We start from the raw sequence: 11,922 nt of genomic DNA, 5'->3' as shown, positions 1-11,922 counted from the left end.
ATACTCTAAACGCACGTTTGTTGATTATAAATGTGCAGGGAAAAACCGGAGGACCCGGAGAAAAATCCACGCGACCACGGGGAGAGATACACACACCAACTCCAAATATACAGCAGCAGGCGTCAGGGTAGGGATCGAGCCCACGAACCTCCTGTATAGCTGGCGAGGTAGTTATCATATCCTAGACACCATTATGATAATGACAGAGAGAGAGACACGCAAACTCCAAATACACAGCAGCAGGCGTCAGGGTAGGGATCGAGCCCACGAACCTCCTGCACACCAGGCGAGGTAGTCAACATCTCTTAGCCACCGTGATGATGATGACAGAGAGAAAGACACGCAAACTCCAAATACACAGCAGCAGGCGTCAGGGTAGGGATCGAGCCCACGAACCTCCTGCACACCAGGCGAGGTAGTCAACATCTCTTAGCCACCGTGATGATGATGACAGAGAGAAAGACACGCAAACTCCAAATACACAGCAGCAGGCGTCAGGGTAGGGATCGAACCCACGACCTCCTGTATACCTGGCGAGGTAGTCAACATCTCTTAAGCCACCGCGGCGCTCCACCTATGAAGGCTGCTGGCACGGCACACGAACGGGTTGGTGCGTTCCGCAAGCATCGTGCCCGGCCGCCTTTGTCTCCCAATCGCGTTTGTTCACACGCCGCAACGTGCTGCTGCTATACGTGGGGGTGGCCCGGGACAGGTTCGGATATTATTGGCAACCGACGTTATCTGTGGCCGAGAATTGGCACCGCACAACACGCACGCACGGACATAATGACTCTGCATCGTCTGTATCTCTCTGTGTGCACGTGTGTCTGTACAATGGCAACCCTCCAAGCAATACCGCAGATTCAGATCAGGTTCTCGACTGCTTCTATTTCCTGCATTGGCCGGTTGACTTGTGCACTCACCTGCAGACCCCCCCCCCCCCTCAGCACACGTGGCTTCTGCAACGAGCGCACCAGATTGACAGCTGCCGTCAGATGCATCGCCACTCTCTCAAGCGAAGACTTGCAATCCTTGCGAAGAGCGTGCTTTTAAACATCGGCCGTCGTTCGCCATTCATTGGCGGTGACGTCGCTCGGGTTGTCTGCGGTCCGTAGCGCAGCGCGCTAACCACTGCGCCACCGCTCCCCACTGCACTACCGCCACACGTGTACACACACACACGTGTACACGTGTACATACACACACCAGTACACACACGTTTACACACACACGTGTACACACACGTGTACACACATACGTGTATACACACACGTGTACACACACGTGTACACACACACGTGCACACACACGTATACACACTCACACACGTGTACACACACACGTGCACACACGTGCACACACACGTGTACACACGCGTGTACACACATACGTGTACACACACGTGTACACACACACACACGTGTGTGAGTGTGTGTATGCAACGCTCAGGGGCCCCTTATCTCGCTCATCTGTCGCTGAACACAGTCACGCAATGAAGTCACCAGCCCGCAGCCCGGCACAACACGTCAGCTACGGTAATGCGAGCGCGGCGCAGCTCAGCCTTGCTCATGCACACACACACATCACACCCTACACACAGAGAAAGACACAGATCCCCCGTATAGCCCTAACAGACTTTTGGGGCAAGTGCTGTTAACGGGCGGCACCTCTGAAGGCCGGCACGGCACACGAGGGCGTGCAGATGTTTACAGTCGAGCAACAGCGGCGATGCTTACACACCGCACCAGGTACTCATTTGAGGCTGAGCCTACCTAGGGGAGGCCCAGGATCGGTTCAGATAATCGTCACTGATGCTGCTGGTAGCACCCTACGCTACCACTACACTACAGCCCCCAGCACACGCACACGTTACAAACACACACACAAACACTACACATACAGTACACTATATGTATGCACCACACGCATATCTTAAATCGCAGGCGCGTCTCCCCGTGTCACAATTCATAACCTGCCCGTCTGCTCCTGCTGCTGCCATTGTATTACCAGCAGCATCAGCAGCAGTGGCAAGAGTCACGTTGTACGCGAAGGCCTTCCCAGCGGTGGTGTATAGCTTCCCTGATGTGTGCATACACGTGGACACGGACGCGGAGCGAAACGTCGGACACGCGTATTACATCTGCCCCACGTTGCGTTCCACGTGCTTCTCGACGACGAACCGAAACAACTCCCAGGGCGTGGAGCGAAACGTCGGACATGATGCCGAACAGCCCGCAATTGAACCCAAGCACACGCGTCACAGAGCCAGCGATGAGTGAAGGATTTCTCGCCTACATTTTGATTTAAAGCTTTCGTGACTGCAGGCATTCATATTCTTTCATATTCTATCATATTTCTTTCTGTGGATTTCACACCTGATGATGGTTGCTTGTGTTGCAGTCGAAACGTCGTGAGAATTTTTATTGTTTAATATTTATATTATTTTATTATTTCCCTTCTACGTGACTTTACCGAAAGAACCAAGAATATGGTTTCTCGCCTGTCACTCGGTATCTACTGATAGAGAGTAACTATGCATGCGCCGATTTAAAACTTGCTCATCTGGAAACATTTTTTTAAAAATGCAATTCTCACTGGACCGCTTTGGTGTAAAGCGCAAGTCCCCAACTCGCATCCCACTCCATGTGACCATGCAACACCCATGCAACCCATGCAACCTCCATGCAACCCATGCAACCCATGCAACTCATGTAACCCATGCAACTCATGCAACCCATGCAACTCATGCAACCCATGCAACTCATGCAACCCATGCAACCCATGCAACTCATGCAACCCATGCAACCCCCATGCAACTCATGCAACCCATGCAACCCCCATGCAACTCATGCAACCCATGCAACCCCCATGCAGCTCATGCAACCCATGCAACCCCCATGCAACTCATGCAACCCCCATGCAACCCCCATGCAACCCATGCAACGGGCCGCAGAGTAACGGTCACTCCAGGCTGCGTCTCTTCAACGGACGAGGAGCAATCTCCAAACGTCGCCAACTTTCTCCCCTGAAGCCCTCTCGTCGTGGCGAGCGCGACCTCCTCCACGTTAACAATCAGCTCCCGATCATCACACGCAAACAAATGAATGCAAACCACTCAAATCTACCGGTCTCTGTATGTGCGACATGCATAAGGGCAATTGCTCGAAACGTCGCCTGTTAAAAAATGTGTCCCCCCCCCCCTTTAAGGCCACGTGCAATGTTATTGTGCCGGTGCGCGAAGCGTTCTTTGTGTTATTCGAAATCCGCGCGCGTTCGAGTCACGACTCGGAGCTCACGCAGCGAATTCTCGATGAGTTCACGCAAAAGCCGCGCGCGGCTTACGTAACGGCATGGACGCCCGCGATAACGCAGCCAGCCACCATCATCACCAGCATCACCACCACGATCATAGCCAGCGATGATGGGCACAGCCAACAGATTCAGAGATGCGCAGACGAGGACAGACACTCTGCGGTGATGGCGCTTGACTGCCGATTGACTGTTGTCGGGAGAGCGATGTGGTGCTGTGTACGAGGGGGCTGCACTGCCATGTGTGTATGCGTGTGCACTCTTTGTTTGCGCAGGCCGATGCAATGTGCAGTGCACGTTAGTTTCTTCGTGCGCGCAGCGCGGTGTGGAAGTACGTCAGCAATGGAGAGACAAAGGCGGTCGGGCGTGGCGTTGGTCACCCACCTCCTCGTGTGCCGTGGCCAGCCTTAATAGGTGCTCGCTAACAGCACCTGCCCCTACCGTGTGTACAACAGCTATTTAGGGGGAATGTCTTTATAATGAATGCAGCATGGGGCTTTTTTTTTCATCTAGAGAGCGGTGGTGCAATGGTCAACGCACTGCGATACCAAGCCAGCGGTCGCAGTTCGATTCCTGCCAACGGCGAACATCACCGGTGACTGATTATCTCAACCGGTTTTGGGCTCCCCCCCACCTCTAGGTCAACTCAGCCTGAACTGAACACCCAACAGACGGGGGATTGGGGGGGTTTGTATTTGTGTCGGAAGAAGCGTGGATGATTCGTGGTTGGGTTAATTGGGTTGGTGTCGAGGAGGGGAGGGGTGGGTGGGTAGGGGGAGTGATGTGTGGAGGGGGGTGAGCGAGAGAGAGGAGAGATGGAACGTGGATGGGGGGAGAGAAAGGGGGAGAGAGGAGAGGGGGGAGAGCGTGGGGAGAGAGAGAGAGGGGGAGAGAGGGGGGAGAGAGTGGGGAGGTGGGTATTCGAGAGGGGTTGAGCAATCAGCTGATTACAACGCTCTTACGCTATTGGGCGACTCCCGGCTGTGCGTGCGTGTGTCTGTGTGTCTGTGCGTGTGTCTGTGCGTGTGTCTGTGCGTGCGTGTGTCTGTGCGTGTGTCTGTGCGTGTGTGTGTCTGTGCGTGTGTCTGTGCGTGCGTGTGTATGTGCGTGTGTCTGTGCGTGTGTCTGTGCTTGTGTGTGTCTGTGCGTGCGTGTGTCTGTGCGTGTGTCTGTTTTGTGTGTCTGTGCGTGTGTCTGTGTGTGTGTCTGTGCGTGTGTGTGTGTGCGTGTGTCTGTGCGTGTGTGTGCTTTTGTGTGTGTGCGTGTGTCTGTGTGTGTGTCTGTGCGTGTGTGTGTCTGTGTGTGTGTGTGCGTGTGTCTGTGCGTGTGTGTGCGTGTGTCTGTGTGTGTGTCTGTGCGTGTGTGTGTGTCTGTGCGTGTGTGTGTGTCTGTGTGTGCGTGTGTCTGTGCGTGTGCGTGTGCGTGCCTGTGTCTGTGCGTGTGTGTGTGCGTGTGTGTGTGCTTGTATGTGCGACGGTAAGAGCGGTGGCGCAGCGGTTAGCACGCTGCGCTACGGACCCTGGACGACCCGAGTTCGATCCAGATCGCGGCCAACACCGGTGGCGATTATCAGAACCGATGCCGGGCCTACCCTAGGTCGACTCAGCCTCAAATGAGTACCTGGTGCGGTGTGTAAACATCGTCACTGGGAAGACAAAGGCGGCCGGGCGTGGTCCTGGCCGCCCATTACCCCCTCGTGCGCCTTTCCGGCCATCATAGGTGCTCGCTAACAGCACTTGCCCCAACAGTCCGTGCAGGCTATACGGGGGACCTTTGTCTTTGTTGTGCTGTGCGCGTGTCGTCACGACTCACGCTCAAGAGAAGTTGCTCCACGTCGAGAATCGAAACCCGGGCACAGTCCAGCGTCAAGCGCGCACCCCCCACCCCACCCCACCTCTCTTCCTCCCCCACCCGCCCCACTCCGCCCCTGGCTGCCCGGATCCTGGATCAGCCCAGCACTTGTCACTTGCCGAGGGAGTGAAGAGAGACGGAGAGAAACACACGGAGAGAGAGAGAGACGGAGAGAGACACACGGAGCGAGCGAGTGAGACTGCTTGGCTTAGGTCGGGATATGCGCCGCGTGCGCGCGATTCTGTGCGCCCTCGTCTCGTCTCATCAGCGATGTGGACCAACGTCAATCAAAACGTCCAGGGCATAGGCGCTCAACAGCAGCAGCAACAGCAGCAGCAGCTGCAGTGTCAACCGAGACCATCGCTGCAGACCAAGAGACACGCGCTCACCGATGACTATCAGGTCACTGGGCAAGTGCTGGGGCTCGGAGTGAACGGGAAGGTGTTGGAGTGCACCAGCAAGGCGACGGGGCACAAATACGCGGTGAAGGTGAGTTGGGGATGGCTCGCGACTGTGGGGGTCACACGGTGGGGGACGGCGAGAGGATTTGCTTCGTGGAGACACTCGCCGATCAACATAGTGGGGTCTGTAGCTAGAGGGAGTGGTGGGTAGTAAGAGTTTTGAAGGATGTTGAGTGTCGATCTGTATTGAGTTACTTGGACGGTGGTGGTCGTGGTGATGGTGGTGGTCGCGGTGGTGATGGGATCACGGGGGTAAAGGCAGACAACATCGATTAATTAGGGGAGGGGGTTGGATTTTGTGCGCGAGTGTGCCATCACCACCATTATCACCGCCATCATTAACCACCGTCACCACCACGTTACATCATCATCACCACCACTATCACACGTAACATCATCATCATCACCACCACCATCACACGTAACATCATCACACGTAACGTCGTCATCGCCACATACCATGTAGTGATGACGTAGCCAACCGATCAGCACCGCTGGCTACGTACGGTGCGAAAGAAGTCCAACACATACCATGGGTCATCATCATCATCACCATCATCATCATCACCATCGCACACAATCATCAACGTCACCATCATCGCCACTGTCGTCATAACACCATCGTCAGCGTCTCCCATCACGCACGATCACCATCACCAACCATCACAACACCGTCATTATAATCGCACGCTGTCACGCACGCGTCTCGCGATGTCCGTGGGTGGTTCCACGCGTGGCCGAGTCGCGCTCTGCCTGATCGCCCAGCCGCCTTAAACCCTCTCCCGTTCGCTTCGGCTGCCGCACAACCCCTGCATGACCCTGTTGGAGCACACACACACGCTGCTGCTGCTGCTGGAGCACACACACACACTGCTGCTGCTGCTGGAGCACACACACACACACTGCTGCTGCTGCTGGAGCACACACACACACTGCTGCTGCTGCTGTTGGAGCACACACACACACGCTGCTGCTGCTGCACACACACACACACACTGCTGCTGCTGGAGCACACACACACACTGCTGTTGCACACACACACACACTGCTGTTGCACACACACACGCTGCTGCTGCTGGAGCACACACACACACTGCTACTGCTGCTGGAGCACACACACACACTGCTGCTGCTGCACACACACATACTGCTGCTGCTCGAGCACACACACACGTTGCTGCTGCTGCTGCACACACACACACACACGCTGCTGCTGGAGCACACACACACACTGCTGCTGCTGCACACACACACACTGCTGCTGCTGCTGGAGCACACACACACACACACGCTGCTGCTGCTACTGGAGCACACACACACACTGCTGCTGCTACTGGAGCACACACACACACACGCTGCTGCTGCTGGAGCACACACACACACACGCTGCTGCTGCTACTGGAGCACACACACACACACGCTGCTGCTGCTGGAGCACACACACACACACGCTGCTGCTGCTACTGGAGCACACACACTGCTGCTGCTACTGGAGCACACACACACACACGCTGCTGCTGCTGGAGCACACACACACGCTGCTGCTGCTGCTACTGGAGCACACACACACACACTGCTGCTGCTGTAGCACACACACACTGCTGCTGCTACTGGAGCACACACACACACACACACTGCTGCTGTTGCTGGATCACACACACACACTGCTACTGGAGCACACACACACACACACTGCTGCTGTTGCTGGATCACACACACACACTGCTGCTGGAGCACACACACATACACACTGCTACTGGAGCACACACACACACTGCTGCTGCTGCTGTAGCACACACACACACACACGCTGCTGCTACTGCTGCTCGAGCACACACACACACACTGCTGCTGCACGATCGTGCAAAGGCAACAGCAGCAACAGATCCCCCGTGTAGCCTCAACGGGACTGCTGGGGGCAAGCGCTGTTAGCGAGCACCTATGAAGGCCGGCACGGCACACGAGTTGGTGGGTGGTCAGCACCACGCCCGGCCGCCTTTGTCTCCCCAGTAGCGATGTTTACACACCGGGTACTCATTTGAAGCCGAGTCGACCTAGGGGAGGCCCAGAACCGATTCAGATAATCGTCACCGGTGTTGACCGCGAGCGGGAATCGATCTCGGGTCGCCGGGTTCGTAGCGCAGCGCGCTAAGTTGTACTACAGCGCTCACCGATGCATCCACTGCTGTACACTCACTGCTGCACACAATATGCGCACACACAGACACAGGCAACGCTAACAACCACTGCTTCACAACTGCTGTGAACGCTGCTGCACGAATTACACACACACACTTGCATCCACCACACACTCACTGCACGTGCTGCAAACTCCACACACACACACTGCAGTCGTTACACACAGCGCCCCGACAACCATTGCTCTCACCTTGCAGCACTAAGCCTTCTCGCCCGCTAACAATTGACCTTAATGGGTGCTCGCAAACAGCACTCGAAGGCATATGAAACTGTACACGGTGTATGATATCACGAGATTTCTCACGTGGACACGTGCGTGTTTTGCGTTTGTGTCGGGTTCCCGAGTTAAGATTGCTCTCAGTAGGGCAACATGGTATTCTCTGGGGTTCATTCTTACCCCCAGGTCTCCCTCGCGCGACAGGGAGGCAGGAAGCCTCCGTGGGCTCTAAACGTGGTGTGTTTTTATCTTTCTAGGAGGCTATAATATCCACCGACATTTATAGATAACGACTTACCAATCCAACCTTACCTACCTACATACCTACTACGTCACTACCCAGCTGCCTCCCCAAACCACCCTGTCAATCACACACACAGCCACTCACCCAACCTACGAACCGCCCACACACCCACCTACCTACCCACCCACCCACCTATCTACCCACATACTGACCTATTGACCTACTAAGCCATCCACCCGCTGATCTACCCACCCACCTACCCATCCACCCACGTAACCATCCACACAGCCACCTACACCACCGTTGGTTTCAATAACTACAAAAATAACCTGAATCGAATTCGTCAATAACACGGCCTTCAAAAGACAATTATACAACGGGTAACGTTTCGGACGATGGTCCTTCTTGACGTCCCATAGACGGGCCAAGCCTCTCTATGGGGCTCTGTCGAGAAGAGACATGAATGGCAGTGTTATTGACGAACGTGCTGTGTCTGTCCTGCGATTTGTGCTTCTTCACTACTGCCATAGCAGCAGCAACAGCATCACCGGATCATTTGCATTCAGTAGACACCCGGGTCAGATGATAATTGTTTTTGGAGAGGGGGGGGTATAAAATGTAATACCTGGAGCAGAATGACTCTTTTCTTTTTTAGGGTTGACAAGAACCATCACAGGTGCACTCACCCCCAGCCAATGTATCCACCTCCCCGTCTCAGCCCCCGTCCACTGCTCCGCTGTGTCGGTCCAATTCTAAACCGCAGCAAACCCCGAGTTTGATTTACACCGCTGCCTCCCGCGGCGAGGTACGATCGCGAAAGAGAGAGAAATGAGAGCAGCACCTCCCATGGGGTCGAAGCATCGGGGACCCGGGAGATTCAGCAGCAGAACATCTGTTCATCATGACGTGACATCTGCAATCGCAGGTGTTTCATTTGTAGCATTTTTTTTTTAGCATTCGTGATGGTTACCCGACCGGCAGAATGTACGGTACCTCTGTGCCGTACACACTTCACCAACTCACACTGACCAGCATGGTGAAGTATGGTCACATAATCCTCCCACCCCACCACTCACCATGACTTGTACTGCGTAGGGGAGGGCGTCATCCAGCAGCAGGTTGAAAAGATGACAGCGCTGTACGTGTACTTCTTGTACGTGTAGGTGCACTCATCCAGCAGTGGAATGAGCACGGTTTATGAATGATGAAGTTGCCGAACACAGTCCCGCAAGGTTTACGATGCAAAGTGTGCAGCGATGAAAGAGTGCTCGTGGTATGACTGTTTAGCAAATTGCAGCTGCATTCAAGTCGAGATGATTTATTCACGGCGACATTTAGGAAGAGGTATTTCTGAAATCGGATTGGGTAAATAAAGTCGTAAAACTGAATCGGAGAAATAATTCGCCGTTTTCGACTTGCTGATGACATACTCATTACGTCGGCCAACACGATCGAACTGCGTGGACAAGATTAAATAACTCGACTGCAAAGTTTATCCGTGCAGTCCTGCCGATGAGAATTGACGCATTTTGTGAATCGAGCGAGGTTATGCAAACCTGTGTTCACATCTCGATTTAAAGCTTTCGTGACTGCAGGGATTCATCTTCTTGGTTCTTTCGGTAAAGTCACGTAGAAGGGAAGTAATAAAATAATAAAAATGAAACATAATAAAATAATTCTCACGACGTTTCGGCCACAACGCAAGCAGCCATCCTCAGGTGAAGAACAGGTCTGTCGAGAAGACAGCGTCTTCTCGACAGACCTGCATGTCATTCAGACGCTGTCTTCTCGACAGACCTGTTTCTTCACCTGAGGACGGCTGCTTGCGTTGTGGCCGAAACGTCGTGAGAATTATTTTATTATGTTTTATATTTTTATTATTTCACTTCTACGTGACTTTACCGAAAGAACCAAGAAGATGTGTTCACATCGTCGCAAGGCCGTGAGAGGTCACGACAAACGTTCGTGGTGGGGCCTTCTTCTCCCCGCAGTGGGTCGAGTTTGCCAAGCGATGGTGGGAACTTGGTGAAAGAAAAAAAAACCGATGGGAATTCCAAAGTCGAGCGGTGCCAGGAGGGTAGATCGGAGAGACATTGATAGGTGGCATTCACACGGACGACAGGAAAGAACATTTGCGAAACTGGATAACGGCAATCCGAGAATCATAATTAGAATATTCCATTCCTTTGTCAGCCCACTTCTGGATGGAGGCAGTTGTTTGACTACACTCAGTGCCGGATTAGGCTAATGCGGAGCCTGTAGCATATGTTATAAAGGGGCCCTAAATAAAAAAAAGAATCATGGATATTAAAACACACGAATTTTTTACTTGCATAGTAAAGTCAATGTAGTTTTCCATTTGCTATACAGCCAGATAATACGACAAATCGTTCATCTTAAACACCCAGTCGTTCATAAAAGTTGATGGCGGTATAGTACTGTAGTAATAGCTCAAGTGCAGAATCACTGAACCGGAATTCATAGCTTGAAAGCATTTAGCGCGGGGCCCTTGAAAGTGCGGGTCCCGTAGCATATGTAGCTACTTTTGCTACTAGGATAATCCGGCATTGGCTACACTGTGCTTGAGCATACTTCACCGGGCTGGTCAGTGCAGATTGGGGCGAAGGCAGGAGGCTGATCAGTCGCCCGTTCACTGACCCCCCTTAGCCTTGGCCAGGAATCGAACTCGTGCCGTTAGGCGCATCGCACGGGGCAATACATCACCGCGCCATCCAGCTGACACCCCTGTACATTGCGAAGTGTCGTGGCTTTTTTGTATTTACACGCTTTCTTTTAACTCACTCTGTCTGTTGTTGTTGTCGTTGTCGTATCCTCAAATCTTGTAACTCAATTTTAACCCACTTCCCAATGTGGTATCGACTGCAAACTTGGTATACTTATGTCATATTGAAGACAATACTATATTATATCATTTAAAAAATCTGTATTTTTAAACATTCTTTTTTATATGTTATGTTTCGGCTTGGGTCTAATTGTCCACGCTCAACTGGCGTTGGCTGTAATTGGCCACGGTCGCTTACGTCATGGCAAGCTTCGGGGCCACTTCCTGGAGTCGTGGAGTTCTGCCATTACTAGTACATTTCATAAAAGCGTGTTTAAATAAAAGTTTTTTTAATATCACTTATTTACCTTCGCGTTCTTCGGCGATGGCATCCACACAGAGCGGCGGAATTACTCAGAAGCACAACGCAGCAACAGTGGCGCTGATGACAGAGACGACGTTCCCTTCTCTGCCGCCGTTCATTCACATTTTCCGCTGAATGAACATTCTGCCGATGAGCACGTGGCCCCCGTACATTTGACGAGGCATCGCACTTGCGCGGCACTCTTAGATGATTTTTTTTGGGCTACAAAAAGAAACGTAACGTGTAATTTTGTTTTACGCCGTTACGCTGCTGCAAGTTTTGCCTAAAATTAAATCTCGCGTGTTTGTTGTCGTCGTCGGTGTCGCTGTGCACGACAATTTCAGGATTTGTCGTTCGTCACGAAGGGAGGACGTCCCGTCCCGTGCAGCTGCGAAGGGCATCAATTGCCCGTGCAAATAAGATTGATTCACGGAGCACTTAATGCACATTCAAGAGGCATTCACTAACACATTGTCCTGCGGAGGGAGCTGGTAG

At 53.0% G+C, this 11,922-nt stretch overlaps 1 protein-coding gene across 2 annotated transcripts in view; it reads left to right on the top strand.

The window, feature by feature from the left end:
* Nucleotides 1-5,195: 5,195 nt before the first annotated feature.
* LOC144729450 (MAP kinase-activated protein kinase 2-like) overlaps nucleotides 5,196-11,922 on the top strand; it is a 67,737-nt gene continuing 61,010 nt past the window's right edge. For both annotated transcript variants that reach the window (XR_013587705.1, XM_078609749.1), the window contains exon 1: nucleotides 5,196-5,649. Coding sequence is in view for 1 of the 2 variants with exons in the window: in XM_078609749.1 (XP_078465875.1) it covers nucleotides 5,431-5,649 (219 nt within the window). In the remaining variant the exon portion in view is untranslated. The remainder of the gene's footprint in view (nucleotides 5,650-11,922) is intronic.

This window comes from Lampetra planeri, chromosome 32, assembly GCF_965212315.1.
Source record: "Lampetra planeri chromosome 32, kcLamPlan1.2.h2, whole genome shotgun sequence".
Taxonomy (NCBI): Eukaryota; Metazoa; Chordata; class Hyperoartia; order Petromyzontiformes; family Petromyzontidae; genus Lampetra; species Lampetra planeri.
Note: the sequence above shows the minus strand (reverse complement) of the source record. Positions and strands in the feature narration are given on the sequence as shown.